The sequence below is a fragment of the Drosophila busckii genome, chromosome 3L (genome assembly GCF_011750605.1).
Source record: "Drosophila busckii strain San Diego stock center, stock number 13000-0081.31 chromosome 3L, ASM1175060v1, whole genome shotgun sequence".
Classification (NCBI taxonomy): domain Eukaryota; kingdom Metazoa; phylum Arthropoda; class Insecta; order Diptera; family Drosophilidae; genus Drosophila; species Drosophila busckii.
The window spans coordinates 6,368,001-6,383,263 of record NC_046606.1 but is presented as its reverse complement, the minus strand read 5'-3'; the positions used below and the strand labels follow the sequence as shown (position 1 = coordinate 6,383,263).

Sequence of the window (15,263 nt, the reverse complement as noted above, 5' to 3'; positions counted from 1 at the left end):
AAAAGACGCCGCATGAAATAAAAAAATATACATGCTTGCAATAAAAATAAAATACTCTTGTTGTAGCAAATTGTTAATGTGATTTTTATGCAGCGTGTGTGTGTGTGTGTGTCTATATTTATTACAAATTTATGTGCACAACAGTTGTTGTTAATTGCTTAAGCCTACACCTTAAGTCAGCCGCTTCGCTTGATTAAAGGCATCGATTGTAATAGCAGCGGCCCCATCAGCTTTATTAAAAGTCCAGTTGAAAGCATGCAAGAGTTATATATAACTATATATGTATGTGTTTGTGTGTGTGTGTTGCATATAGACAGCTTTTTGTTGCTGCATTGTGTATGGCAGTTATGAGTGAAAGGCGCTTTATTTATTATAATGGCATTCCTGACTGCCAGTCGTCGCCCCAATTCCAAACCCCTCAACAGCCACACACAGTCAGTCGTATCCTTTACGCTGTTGTCCTGGCGTTGCCATTCATTTAACGCTTTTGGTGTGTTTTTTGCTCTAAGCCAGAGTTCGTTGATTACTTTGCTCAGTTTATTATAAATTCAGTGCAGTTGTCTATTGTTAGTTAGCTCAGCTTTTATATTAACAAATTTTTTAATATTTTTCTTACTTTTATTTTGCATACAACATCAAAATTAAGCGCAGTTGTCTTTAAATTAATAAAATAGTTGATTTAAAGCAAGTCTTATTATTGTTAATTTATTAATTTGACTTTTTAAGAATTTAAGCTGCGCCTTTGCTCAACTGAAGCTTTCATATCTTTTTGGCTTAAAACATTTGTAGCTGTTTCATTCCAATTAAATTGTAGACTCTAATTTAATAAGAATTGAGATTGTGCTTAAATAAAAAATATTCATTGTCTAAGTTTTCGTTGAAAGTGCAGCTATATTAATTTGTCTGTTTAAATGCAAACTTTTCTGTAAAATTTGCAGCACGTCCAAATATTTTTCTAATATAATTCTAAGGCAAAATGAATTTCAATTAAAGCTTAAAGTGCATTTTTTAAATGCTTCGTATTTAACTTTGCTAAGCTAAGTGTATTAACTTGTTTCTATTCATAGCTTGCGCTTTGCTGCTCCTGCCCGCTCACATCATTCCAATTGCTGCCTGCCACATCCTTGTCAATACACTTTGGTTGCTGCTGTTGTCTCATCGCATTGTCCTTGCAAATGAAGGCATCAATGCAATGCCGTTGGCAGCGTTTCGTTTCGTTTTGTTACGTTTTGTTTGTTACTTTTTGTTTCTTTTTGCATAAAACACACACAGCTCACAGCTCACAGCTTCCTTGACGGCTAACACGCGCAGCAGCGCCCATTGTTGCATGCCACATGCCACAAAGCCGTTACCCAAAGCCAGAAATAACAATCGGCGCAAGCCCGTAGCCTGAGCTATAGCCGCAGCCGTATTGAATAAAACTGTTGGCTGTTGAATATGCAACAATTTTTTGTTGTGTCCTACATTTTGCCACAGCAACAACAACAACAACAACAATTTTTAATGAACGCTGCTTTAATTGGAGCAACAACAACCTGCAGCGCTAACAAATTTAAACGCCTAGACAATAGCAAAAGTCAACACACTCATGTGCACACTTGACACTCTCCACTAAAAGTGGCTTGCCAAGTGGTTAGTTAACTCGTCTTAATTATAATTAACTGCACTGCTGAGCGCCAGCTCAACGCCAAAGTGTGTGTGTTAACAAACTAGACACACACACATATGCAGCATATATGTGTAGGTAAGTTCTGGGCTGGCTGCTTGGCTGGCAAGTTCAACCACAAGTAAAATTGCGCAGGAAATTGCCGCAATTCTTTGCTTACTCTTGACTCTACCCCGCACTATACACACTACTAACTCCATTTCTACACTTGGCGCAACGCCTGCTTGTTTTTAGGCTTTGCTCTGCAATTTTTTCGCTTTTTTATTTACAGCTGCCTGCGCGCAAAAGTAAATTAAGCAAGTAAAAGTTGTTGCTTGAAGAAAAAACCCCCAAGGCGAACGCAACTCATGTGTAGCTGCCTGTAATTGAGTGTGAGCGCTTATTGTATTGTTTAAAAACACTTTTTAATATTTAACATATATAAGCGTGTCAAGTGTTTCACTTGATCTGTAAAATATCCAATATTTTAATTCAAAATGAATTAAAGTTAAAGCTTTGAATCTTTTACATATACTATGAACATATATATAATATATATGAATATATGAATTACATATTTACATATTACATATTTTACATATTTATTAATTTTTGTACACTTGGCTAGTCAATGAAGAAATCCTTAATGCTCAGCCTTACACACTCTCTCTCTCCCTCTCTCTTTTTTCTGCTTCACTAACTCTATCTACTCAAAATATTTAATACACTTAATTTTAATCAGAATTGATATAAACTTGTGCACTTATTTTGCTAATGAAAAAATTCTTTATCAACGTTCAGTCACATTTAAAAATTGCTTAAACTCTTCGCTATCTTGCTCGCACTCTCTCTCTCTCTCTCTCTCTCTATCTCTCTCTGTCTTCAATTAAAAGTAAAGTCGTAATTACTGCCCTGCCATTTAGTCTGTAATCAGCTTGCGCTGACAGCAGCTTAAAGTCAACAACTGGCAACGTGACGTATACGTAACTTTATTTTTTTATTGGCTTGCACAGCTCGTGCTAAATAATGCAACAGGCCATTAAATAGGCAAACGTGAAAACAACATTCAGTGTATATTATCAGCTAGCCAGATCAAATGTCAAAGGACACATTTCGTCACACAAAAATATAAACACATAACATTTTTTTTTATTCTGCTGTCTATTTATGTGTGCAGACAACTTTTCATTTCAAATTGCTTAAGGGTGTGCAGCAGCTTTTGTGGTTAGAGCAATGTTTGGCTCTAATAGCAGCACACAAAAAATTGAATAGACGCTGGGGCCCATTGAAAGCCAACAAGAAGTAAACAAAGAGCTAGAAAACACACACATAGAGCGAGAAGCGTGCCAGATAGAGCGACAAATAACCCCAATTGCAATAGAGAGTGAGAGGGGGGCTGGGGCTGGAAACTTTATTCATAAGCAGTCGATGGCGTTGACGACGACGTGACCCAAGCGAAACCAAACAGAGAGCACAGAGCTCAAAATTGTGGCATGAGCTGGTCAGAGCTAGAGAGTGTGGGAGTGGCTGGGTGGGCGGCTGGCCAAGATGACGGCACGTCTGCCAGCGATAACTCAGTCATGTTTATATAGCATACACAAAGGCGCCTAAAAGTTCAGTTCAGTTTTTTATACGTTTTTATGCATTCAGAGATGTTTATCGATAAGCTGCTGCTGCTGCGCAACGTGTCCGAAACTTGTTGTTGTTAATTTATTATAATGCGCGCAGCAATTTGCAACAAATATTTTTATATATGTGCAACAATTTACAAGCGTATTAAGTGCCAACTATTTGCATAAATAACAAGAAATTAATAACAAACACACGGTGCCATGGCAGCCACGCCCACAGCCCCTCCCCCCAACCGAACCAAAACTGCCCGCATAAAAGTTAATAATTGCCGCATGTCAACAGGCCAACTGGTAGTCCTGCCGCCTGGCAGTTTGTCTGCAACATGTGGCAGGCTACATATAAATGAAAAATATTTTGCCGTGCAATTGTATGAAATATAATAAAGGCAGAGCAAATGACATTTTATCACTTGACAGTGCAATGCAGTTTATTGCGTTGCTCATTTAACAACAACAAATAATTTCATTTGCATTAAACTTTGCATTGGCAATCATAAAGTTGCTAAAGCTACTAGCAAAAGTTCATTAAGCCCACACAGCTGGGCATAAAATAATTAAATCTAAAGCGTTTGCTGGCTTACAATAAAGCTAAAGCGCATCAAAAAGCTCAAATTGTTTTATTTTCAATTTTCTAAGGCTTTAAAGTGCATTTAATTGCAAATTATTAAGTTGTAAATGCAGCTTCAAAATGCTTAAAGCTCATTAAAGCTGTCTATTTGCTCATTAATATAAAAAGCTCATTTAATTGCAGCACTTAGAAATAATTAAATATTAATTGAAATTTTGAATTTTAATTGCAACTGCAGCTTTAGAATTAACTTAACGAGAAAGCTCATTAAAGTATTTCAGCTACTTACTTTACTTTTGAGCTATAGCTAAAAAAAATTAATTGAAGCTTGCATTACGTAAAGTATTTGTAAATTGCAATTGCAGTTTTCCTTTTTGTTTTAAACTCAAAGCTCATTTAAGTGTAAAGTTCTTTGATAGAAACACTTCATGAATCAAATAACTAAATTTCAATTGCAATTTTAACTTTAAAATTATCTTAAACACTCATCGACTTAAATAACTGAAATTTATTAAATTTTAATTGCAACTGCAGCTTTCAAAATTATCTTAACTGCAAAGCTCATTAAAGCCATTGCTGCTGTATAGGTAAAACGTATATGTGTGTGTGTGTGCGTGTGTGTGTGAGTATATGGCATATTATTAACGTTAACAGCACGGATTTCATGCAGTTGTTTACACAGCAGTTAAAGTGTTAAATTTATTGTTGGTCAGCAGTCATGCCGGCTTATATTTGTTTTTGGGTTCAGCGGCTCGAGAGGGGGCGGCGCTGCGGTTCTTTAGCCGCGCATTGTGTTTGCTTGTGTGTGTGTGGCACGTCTGGTGTGGCAATAAAAATGGCGTGCATATTTTTCAGTTTGTTATGCATTTCTCTGCCACTTTTGTTGCAACAACAATTATGAATAACTCTCTTCACACAGACATATGTGACTATGTGTGTGTGTGTGTGCGTGGGCGTGTGTATATATTTCACTTCGCCAATTACGAGGCAACGACTGTGACAGTTATCAAATAATTGTTGCATTTGCTGTCATATATTTCACTTCTCTACTTTAATTATTTGTACAGTTTTTCATTTCATTTTTATTCTTCCCACGCTCGCTCGCTCGCTTATTTTTTTTTTAATGGACATGTAAGCAGCGGCAGCGCAGGCGTGAAACGTGAACTGAACAAATAGCATTGGTAAGATAATATTTTAAGCTCTTTAAATGCCGACTAACAAGCAAAGGAATTAATTATTGCAAAATGCACACGGCATTATGCAAGTGCAAAATTATCAAGCAGTTAAGCTGAAGTAAATTCAGCAAAATATATAAAATTTAATTTTATTATTGCTGCACTTTAATTATTTAAAGCGCATGCAGTAGTTGGCGCTACCTCATACGCTTTAGTTAAATTGATTTGCATTTTTAATAATAAAATTTCATTAAGCACTTAAAACATTTATTTATGTAATTACTATAAACAACAAAATTCGCTGAGGCGCGCCTATTTAATTATCCAATTATCGTGGCTCAAAAAATTAACTTGAATTATGAAAATTGTTTGGCGGGCGAGCGGCTGGAATTGAATTCGAAATTCAAAATACGTGGTACTTTAACAATTTTCATTTATGCAATTGTGCAGAAATCTCTGTGTGTGTGCTCAATGGTGTGTGGATAGTTGGCTGTGGGGGCGTGGCTGCATAGGCGGAAGCCAACAACGGTTCAATTCCTATTTATTTTTTTTGCGTTTTGGGCTATCGCGAGTCTGGAGCGCTCTCGGACGCGGATGCGGATTTTGGCTTTTGGGTTTTGGTAACGGTTTCGGTTACGTTTACGGTTGCGTTTGCATTGTTAGTGAGCAACCACAACAAGCAGCAACGCTGTCGATGCATATTTGTGGTCCATTAAGGCAACAACAACCAGAGCATGGAAAACTCTGTAGCTGGCCAAAAGAAAAACTCATGGAAAGCGGCCAGGCCAGACCAGCGTACAAATATAGAAAAACTAAACTACAAAAAAGACCAAAGCAAGGTCAAGTGAACGCGCTCTCCCGCACTCTTATGCGCTCTCACTCTCTTAACACTCAAGCGACAATTGATGACTCACACAGCGAGAGCAGTGTGCCTAATATTTGAGACAGCACTGTTGCTGCTCTGGCTGCTCTTGTTGCTCATGTGTGGGAGCTAGTGCTGCCAGCAAGTTGCCAAGTAGCTAAAATAAACTAGCTACTAACTAAACTTGCTAATTTTGCAGCCAAGCAGCGCTTAATAATTGTTTAGTTTTAAATTTTAATAGCACGCAAGTTTATCAAAGCATTTAACGATCATTTAAATGACGTACACACAAGCTAGGCCATTTTCGTATGCGCTAGTTCTAGCGTTAAATAAGCTAGCTTGCCAGCACTGCTGCTAACAGCGCTGTTCTGCTGTCTTAACAGCACCCTGTTGAGCTACAAATGTTCATTAACAGCAGCGAGATCAGAGCGTTTGGGTGTGTTTTTTGTGTACGCTACGTGCGAATTTCTCCAAACGAACAAAATTGCAAACAAGAAATTGATTAACTAATATAATCAACTACGATTAGCTGCAGCCGTGTATGTGTTTAACGTTTGTCTGTCTGTGGGTGTGTGTAACGCGTGCGTGAGCTACAAAATATTCGTTGTATAATCGCCAAAAAGCAGCAAAGAAAAAAAACTAACTACGCTGCCCTCCCGCATACTAAGAAGACTGTTCGTGTGTATGTGTGTGTGCGTGTGCGCGTAAATTAATAAACACAAAGAAACTAAAAGTTGGAACGACGACGACGACGACGTCATGCAGGCCATCAAATGTGTTGTTGTTGGCGACGGCGCCGTGGGCAAGACCTGCCTGCTGATCAGCTACACTACAAATGCCTTTCCCGGCGAATATATACCCACGGTCTTTGACAATTACTCCGCCAATGTAATGGTGGATGCCAAGCCCATTAATCTGGGCCTTTGGGATACAGCTGGCCAGGAGGACTACGATCGTCTGCGCCCGCTCTCCTATCCACAAACTGATGTATTTCTCATTTGCTTTTCGCTGGTCAACCCAGCCTCGTTTGAGAACGTGCGCGCCAAGTGGTTCCCCGAGGTGCGTCATCATTGCAACAATGTGCCCATTATACTGGTGGGTACAAAGCTCGATCTGCGCGATGACAAGCAAACGATCGAGAAGTTGAAGGATAAGAAGCTAACGCCCATCACATATCCACAAGGACTGGCTATGGCTAAGGAAATAGCGGCGGTCAAATATCTGGAGTGCTCGGCGCTGACCCAAAAGGGATTGAAGACAGTATTCGATGAGGCTATCAGATCTGTGCTCTGCCCACCAATACGCCATGGACACAAGCGCAAATGTCAGCTGCTCTAAGTCGTCGCCCACAGCTGCGCTCAGTGCTCAGCTCAGCTCAATGTTGTTGTTGCTCTGCTCATTAACATAGCTGAGCATCGAAAAGAGAGCGAGAGCGCGCGAGCGAGATCGAGAGAGCGTAACCAGTCACGGTTGAGTGTGTTTCGAGAGAGCGAGAGCGAGAGAGCGCAAAAGTATTGCTTTATGTCTGTCAAGTGTATTTATGTTTTTTGTAAGTGGTGCGTGGGGCCCAAGCGTAAACGCCTTCAATTTGTTTCGGGTCTACTTGTGTAGTAGTGGGGGGAGCCAGTATAAAAGTAAAAAGTCTATGACAAATACATTTAGAAATTCTATGGAAACACCACAACAACAACAACAACAACAGCAAATCAAATGCTATAATTAATTGTAAATAAATCTAGTTGAGTTGAGACTTGGCGCTTAGGCACACTGATAAGAGAGCAAGAGAGCGTAAGAAAGAGAGAGAGAGAGCGATCGAGCGTGCCTGGCGTTTACTTATCGATTTGAACAAATTTGTTGCACACACATGTACGAAATTATTTAAAAAATTGTTGCTTTAACTTTAACTAAAATGCAGTGCTTCCAAACTGCAGTGTGCAAAAATATTTTTGAAAAATATTTAGTATCAAGCTTTTTTCATATGCATTTTTTATTTCTTTAATTGTACTGAGCATAGTTTTTTAATTTATTTAAATGGCCTAACAAACAACAACAACAACAAAAATTATAAATTAATGCTACTACTTTTGCCAAAATGTGTTTTGAAAAAAATTTATATTTATATTAACGCATAAATTAATGTTAAATTTTTGTAAATAAATAAAAAAAAAAACCAACAACAAAAAAAAAGGAAAATAAATGGGTTTACTAATGGGCAGCAAAGATTAATGAGTGCTGACTGCACAGTGGTGCCAAGTTGTGGAAATGGAAAATGAGACAAAGTTAAAAGCGACAACATAAGAAATTTGTTTGTTTATAGTTAGCAGTGCTGTCTAGCAAAAAAAAACGAAATAAAATTATATTTCTATAATCGCAAATTTTTTTGAAAATTTTCTGCATATTTAAAAACATTTTAATGCACTTATTTTTTTCTGCACGAAAAAATTAAAGTTCTTTTCGAATAAACGCATTTTATTTCGAATCTCTCGCAGTTATGCAACGAAAAATTTCGGACTCCATTTTGTACAGCGCTTGGTGCGTATCGAAAACAGTGCAGACTCTTAGGGATGGAACATTTTGAGTATGCCGAATAAAATAAAATCGAACTCGAAAGCTCAAAATGAAAGACAACTGCAACAGAATAAATAACTCGATGCTGTACGAACTCAACTAACACAACTTTCAACTTTAATCTTATCAGGCGTAATAGCTGTCATGCGTTGCAAATTGTTGAAAATTATTTCCGTTGCGTTGTTTTCCAAAAAAGCGGAAGTTGTAATCCATTTGGCCACATACGTTGGACGATCTAATCATAAAGCAATATGAATTTATTTGCACGCTGGCAATGCCTCATAATGAGCCAAATGACACAGCTGTTGATTGATTGCCAATTGAGTAGAGCGAGCGAACAAGAGAGAGAGGTGGGAGTGGGAGGCGAGAGAGAGCGAGAGTGAGTGTGAGTGTGGGCTGGCCTGTTGCTCGTTAGTGGGCAGTCAGGCCAGCCAGCACTCAGTGTGAATTTGACAAATAATTACGCAAAGCAACCTGCTGTGCCAACAACAGCGAGCACCTTAAACAAACAGACAGCCGAACCAGCCGCCAACCCCCAACCCCCAACCCCTAGCTCATGGCTTTGCAGCTAACGCACAATTCAATTCAATGCCAGTGACATATGTGCGTAGTGCGACTGATGGATGTGTCTCACTCTCTCTCTCTCTCTCTCTCTGCTGTCGTGTTTTTGTCTGTGGCGCGACAAATCGCATAATTGACCCAAATTCAAAACTGCCAGCAAACTTTTTTCTGGGGTTGGGGCGGCTCTGACATTTGCTGCATTTGTCGGTTTTTAGTTTTTTTATTATGTTTAATTGGCAGAGCATGCAACAAACTTGTGGCATGTTTGATATTATAGCTAATCATGCTGCTGCCGCTGACAGCTTGTGGAATTTACAATCATTAACCTGAGACAACAGCAAGATAATTTTAAATATTTCAGCAACATTGTAACATTTTCTATTGCTTAATTAACAACACCCGCGAGGCAACTCAATTCCCAGAGCACATCAAAATTAACCAAAAATTGCAAGCGCATGCCAAATTCAATTGACAATTGTCTGTGTGTGTGCGTATGCGTGTTTCGAAAATTGCGTATACGCAAAATTTATGCAACGTGTGCAAATTAAAAGCTGCATGTCCTTTTTCGAAATCAATGCGCCGCAAATTGTTTTAGTCTAATTTAGCTTGTCAGTGCAAGTGCAAAAAGTCACTGGAATTTTAATATGAAAATTGTTGCGTCTTATGCGCCGAGCGTGTGGCATTTACATAGCTGCCCACAAAATGCCAATAAAATACGCTCGAACGAGAAAATTCCATTTGTATGGCAGCCGAAAAATGAAAAAGGCAAAAATATTTCACACTTCCGTTGTGGCGGGCAAGTGGAACAAAGCAGCCAGAGCGACCTCTTGGGCCCACCTGCGCGTCTGTCAGCAACGTCAACAGGATATGACAGACCTTACCCCCCTCGACACTTTCAACAACCCGCTTGGCTACTTGTTTGCACATATTTTCCCAGCAGCAGCAACTTCCTGCCACAGCGTGTTTCACAAATTATGTTGATGCGGCTTTGGCGGAGACCGAGACGGAGACGAAGGCAAATATGTTTATGCGTTGCCAAAGTCCTGCCAAACATAAAACAGACGTCCGCCCGCCTGTGCTCAAAAGTCTGTCTGTCTGGCTGCTTGCAACACACATAAGACTTGCAACATAAAAACCATAAAGTATATGTCCATATTTATATAAATTGAAAAACAAAAGGCGCAAACACCACGCGGCAGACGTATAAACAAATTGAAAGAACTTTTCAGCTAAGTGTAAGTGTGATGAATAAAAAACAAGCAAGTAAACTTTATAAAAAATTTAAATAAAGCGAGCATGAGCAATAATAAATAATAATAATAAAAAAATAAATACATTTTCAGCTAAAGTTCAATAAACTTGTCCACGCTTTGGTTAGCATAAATATGTTTTCCACATTAAGAGTGTTGAAAGTGAATTGAATTTTTACTTCGAACTTATATTAATTTTTAAATAAATATTATTTGCTATTAAGTATTTAAGCATTAGCTGACTAAACGAATTTAAGCTTTTCATCTATTATTATTTATTATTATTTCAATAAGCTTTTGCCCGCTTTGATTAGCATAAATTTTTTTTCAACATTAAAAGTGAAGTGTTGTGAATTTTACTTCAAACTTATATTAATTTTAAAATAAATATTATTTGATATTAAGTACTGTCTGAACAAATTTAATCTTTCTAACTTTAGTATTATTTTTTTTTTTTAATTTTAGTGTAGAATATTTTTTTAAATTAAAAAGTGACGTATACGCAATTTTTACTACATTTTTTTTGCACAAGGCACTTTTTGTGCTTCACCCTTTTTTGTGTAATAAACTGTTTAAAAAATTGCGCAAGTGTTGAAACCTGAGACAAGGTTTCGCCTATAAAATGAGGCTAAGTAATTTGCTTAAAATAAAAAGCCAAGGGAATTTCAACCCCACGCACTTGACTTCAACCCTGCGCTCAAGCCAAATTATGGTAATAACAATTTAAGACTTAAACGTTGAGGCGGCTGCAACACACACACACACACACATACATACACATATATATATATTGCAGTCTTGGTCAATTGATATGGACGTTGTATGGTTATTGATATTGATGTGAATAGCCCAGGCTTAAGTGACAACAACAAGCTCAAAGCTTGAAGCTGAAGCTGCTGGGCGGGCAACGTGGCCAATATCCGTTGTGTCTTGATAATCTTTGTCGTGAAGCAGTGAGTTGGGGCTGACTGCGTGGCATGCAGCATGCGGCAAGCTAAAAAATATGAGCATGAAAAGTCAGTACACAGGACATGGCCAGGCGGAGTAATGAACCTGGCGACTGGCGACAGCGACGATGACGTCGACTTGTTTGTGCTGGCGATCGATGCAGTCGGCCCACTGGAGTGTATTAAAAACAAAGTCACAGAGTGCGTTACACACAGTGCAGAAGCTGCACACACACATAGACACAATGTTGTGTTGTGGCTGCCAAAGTCAATGAACAGCGACAGGGACAAGGACAATGCGACAGGCGGCTCAACAAACACAGACGACACAGCAAAATGGGCAGAGCGGGGGGAGCGGGGCCAGCGTGGCTATCACAGGATATGAAGCGTGTGGCGAAACTTTGCCACAATTAGGATGCAGCAAGTGCTCGACTCTCAACTCTCGACTCCCGACTACTCCCTGAAGCAATAAAAAAGTTTAAAGTTTTACGTTTAAAAATGCATTTCATAAATTTCGAGTTTGCAAGACTGACGTCAACAGCGACGCCGGCAGCGACACGTTTCCGCCATTTTGTGTGTGTGTGTGTGTGGCAACTTGTTGCTGCTGCTGCTGCATTTGAAAAGCTTGACAACTCTGCCTGCCAAGCAAACACAGAAATTTCCGCCAGACACACACACAACTGACATTCAAAACGACGCCTCATTGCAACTGTATGCGTATGTGTGTGTGTGTGCGTCTGCAGGTGCGCAATCTATTTATATTTATGTGTGTGTGTGTAACTTTTCATTTTCAATTAGTTACAATTACATGTACAACTGACAGTTTTTAGTTAATAAATAACAAAAAAAAAAAAGCAGCAGCGCCAACTTTTGTCTAAAAATAAAAATTGTTCATTATGTTATTTTGCTTTTGTTCATCACTTTGTATGCGCCGCAGGTGTTCAGCATTGTTGTTGTTGTTGCTATTTTTGCTGCCACACCCGCTCACAGCTTCTGCCACAGTTCACATAATTCTTACCACTGTGGCTGGCTGGCTGCTGCTCTCAAAAATTTATTTTATTTATAAGCATGTCTGACTCTTGTAAATAGTTGAAATAATTGCATTCATCATAAACAAGGCACGAAATATTTTCGTATTTTCGAAATATTCAAATTAAACACAATTAACTTGATTGAGCAACAATTACTCGAATGGAAGCGTGAAGAAATTTCTTAATGCAATTATTTAACGCGTCTGCATTTTGACACAAATTGTTGAAATTGTGAAGGAAATTTGAATTTTTATTTGCCCGTCTAGAGATATAAATTTGGGAATTTATATGAGCTTTGCAATAAAAATTATCAAGATATTTTTGAAAACATTTTTAAAGAATTTAAATATTTGGAATTTTTTAGTTCTTCTAAACATATTAAATAAATAATTTGATAAATAGAAATTTCAGTATGAATACAAATTAAATAGAATAAGTACAATTAATATTTAGCATTTTTTTTTTCAAATTTAAACATAGCCTGTGTGTTGATAAATAGAAATTTATATACTCTTTGGCATTTAGTTGCAGTTTAATTATAATATGAATTTCGATCCTTTAAATGAAATTTGTAAACATTTAATATGAATTCCGTTTTATATATGAAAATCTATTTGATTTTATAAAATTATAAAATTCCAATTTATTCATATGTAAATAAATAATTGCATTAAGAATATTTAAAGCAAAAAGCTCTTTTTGTTTTTTGAATTTAAAACCAAGTTAAATCTCAACACTAGGCAAATATTTAAATCTCCGTCTGCATTTGACACAATTTGCCAGTTTAATTTCTATATCCTGTGCCAAGGACACTCTATCAGGCAGCGAGTTTAACGTTAGTTGTCAAAAAATAAAAAAAGAAGAAGCAGCAGCCAGGCCGCTAAGTGGTTTTATTTTAAATCTTTCACGTACACAACACGCAGCGGCAACAATAAATACAAAACAAAAGCATTTGGCACCCAGAAACGAAAGCAAAAAAAAGTAAATGGGGCATGGAGACTGTGGCGCCTCAGCCTTATGACAACAAGTTGCTTTTAAAAACTCAAACTGTCGCGACAAGTAGCGCAGGGAGCAATTCTGCTTCTGATTCTGATTCTGGTTTTGTTTTTCAGCTGTTTTGTTAAATGTCGTGTCAGTCTTCATTTGTCACTCCCAGACGCGAGTCCTTGTACAAATCTCGCTAAAGTTGGCTTAAGTGGCTTCGTTGTCAGAGTCGCTGCCGAGTTCATTTGTGCCACACTGTGTGGCATGAAATATGAGCGAATTTAAGCTGCGCTTTAACGTCAGCGAATCGCCATTGCCATTGCCTGCGCCTTTGCCTGCCTGCCTGCCAAGCTTATTGATGGACGTTTAAATTGCAATTGAAATTGAAAAGTTGCCAGACACGAGCTACTTGGCTTTGTATTTAGTCTACATCGAGTAACTATAAATATTTATTATGCACTTTCAAGGCCTAATGCTGATTAATTTATCAATCGATTTCGCTGCTCTGGCAGCCTTGACATGAAATGTCAGCGTTCAATTTATGATTACACCAAACAATTGGGCGCTATATCAAGTTACGTGGGGCTCAAGTTAGTTGCTAATTATTTTTTTTTTTTTTCGCTGCTGCGATTCGACACAGCAATCAATAAAAGCCAAGTTAATAGCAAAGCAGCTTGCTTGGCTTAGCTAAGGAAATGCGTCAATCTAAGTCAAAGGTGAGAGTGGAACACGAAGATGTTAGGACATGGATAGAATATAAAATAATTATTCTACAAAATTGAAGAATTTTAGCACAAATTGCACTATATAAAAAGAAATACAGGAAAAATGCTTAATAATTTGAAATTTCGCTGCCAAATTAGCAAAATTCGTTTGCTATTCAAACAAGTTTGGAACATTTGATGATAAACTGAACTGAAGTGATACATAAACTGCAAATATTATAAACAGATTACAACAAAGCTAAAGACAAAACAATACTTTCAATAAAAGTTTCATAAACGTTTAACATTTGGCTAAGCTATAAGAATTCGAAGGTTTGTATGTAGAATTAAAGGAAACACAAATTCCAAAGCATTGCTACAAAATATATAAAAAAAATATGCAAATGATCAAAATAAAAAAGGAGAAAGGCTATCAATGCAATTTTGAAGTTGAAGTTGAAGTTTGTTTAAGATTTGAGCATATTATAGAGTTGAAAACATTATTAATGAAACTTTTGGTTATAGATTCTAATACAAAATCAGCTTCAAACATAAAAATTTAAAGGTATGAAGAATTAAAGAAAACACAAATTCGAAAGCAAATGATAAATAAACACGAGTGAAGCAATCAATGCAATTTTAATAAAGTTTAAAATTTGAGCACATTTCAACTCTAATATTGTAAATGGAACTTTTGGTATAGCTTCAAACATAAAAATATATTTTTAAGCAGCATACAAAGCTATGCAAATCAGCTGGCGTCTATTCAATAAATAAAAAAACATACTAATAGCTGTATAAATAAGTTGAAGTCTTTAGTGCTAATTTTTATGCCCATACGCTGTTTAACTAGCGCTGCTTTTATCTTTAAATGACACACAAAATTAATTGTGTTTTCATTTTATTGAGCAGTACTAATTTGCCTGCTGCTTTAGCAGCTTTGGCTGTGAATTGGGGCATGCAACTGCGCTGTAGCCGTTGCCTTTGTGGTTACAACGACCTTGCCTGGGCGCCTGGTAGCTGCTGCTTGCAAATAGGAAGCCGTGGCCATCTTGTTTAATTCAAATTGGCAATTTACGGTTACATTAACCCACAATGCACAGCTCATAAATTAGCCAGCAACTCAGCACCTGGGCCATAACACTGCTTGCAATCGGCTAAAATGCAATGTGGCCCAAATGGTTTTGATATGCTTGGAATTTTCCATCACTCAACCCAGCCCGACCGACCGACCGACCACAAACAGTGCCTCTTGGCACTTTACACACACATAAACACTGCCTGCGTTTTTCAGCGTTTTCTTATTTTGCGTATTTTAATAGCTGCAGCTATTTGCA

The 15,263-nt window shown here is 37.6% G+C and overlaps 1 protein-coding gene across 1 annotated transcript; it reads left to right on the top strand.

Annotated features, from left to right (window-relative positions):
* Positions 1-6,305: 6,305 nt before the first annotated feature.
* Positions 6,306-7,874, top strand: LOC108598427 (ras-related protein Rac2). Its single transcript, XM_017985054.2, has one exon. It carries the CDS (start codon positions 6,641-6,643, stop codon positions 7,217-7,219), a length of 579 nt encoding a protein of 192 aa, XP_017840543.1. The 5' UTR covers positions 6,306-6,640; the 3' UTR covers positions 7,220-7,874.
* The last annotated feature ends 7,389 nt before the right edge of the window (positions 7,875-15,263 follow it).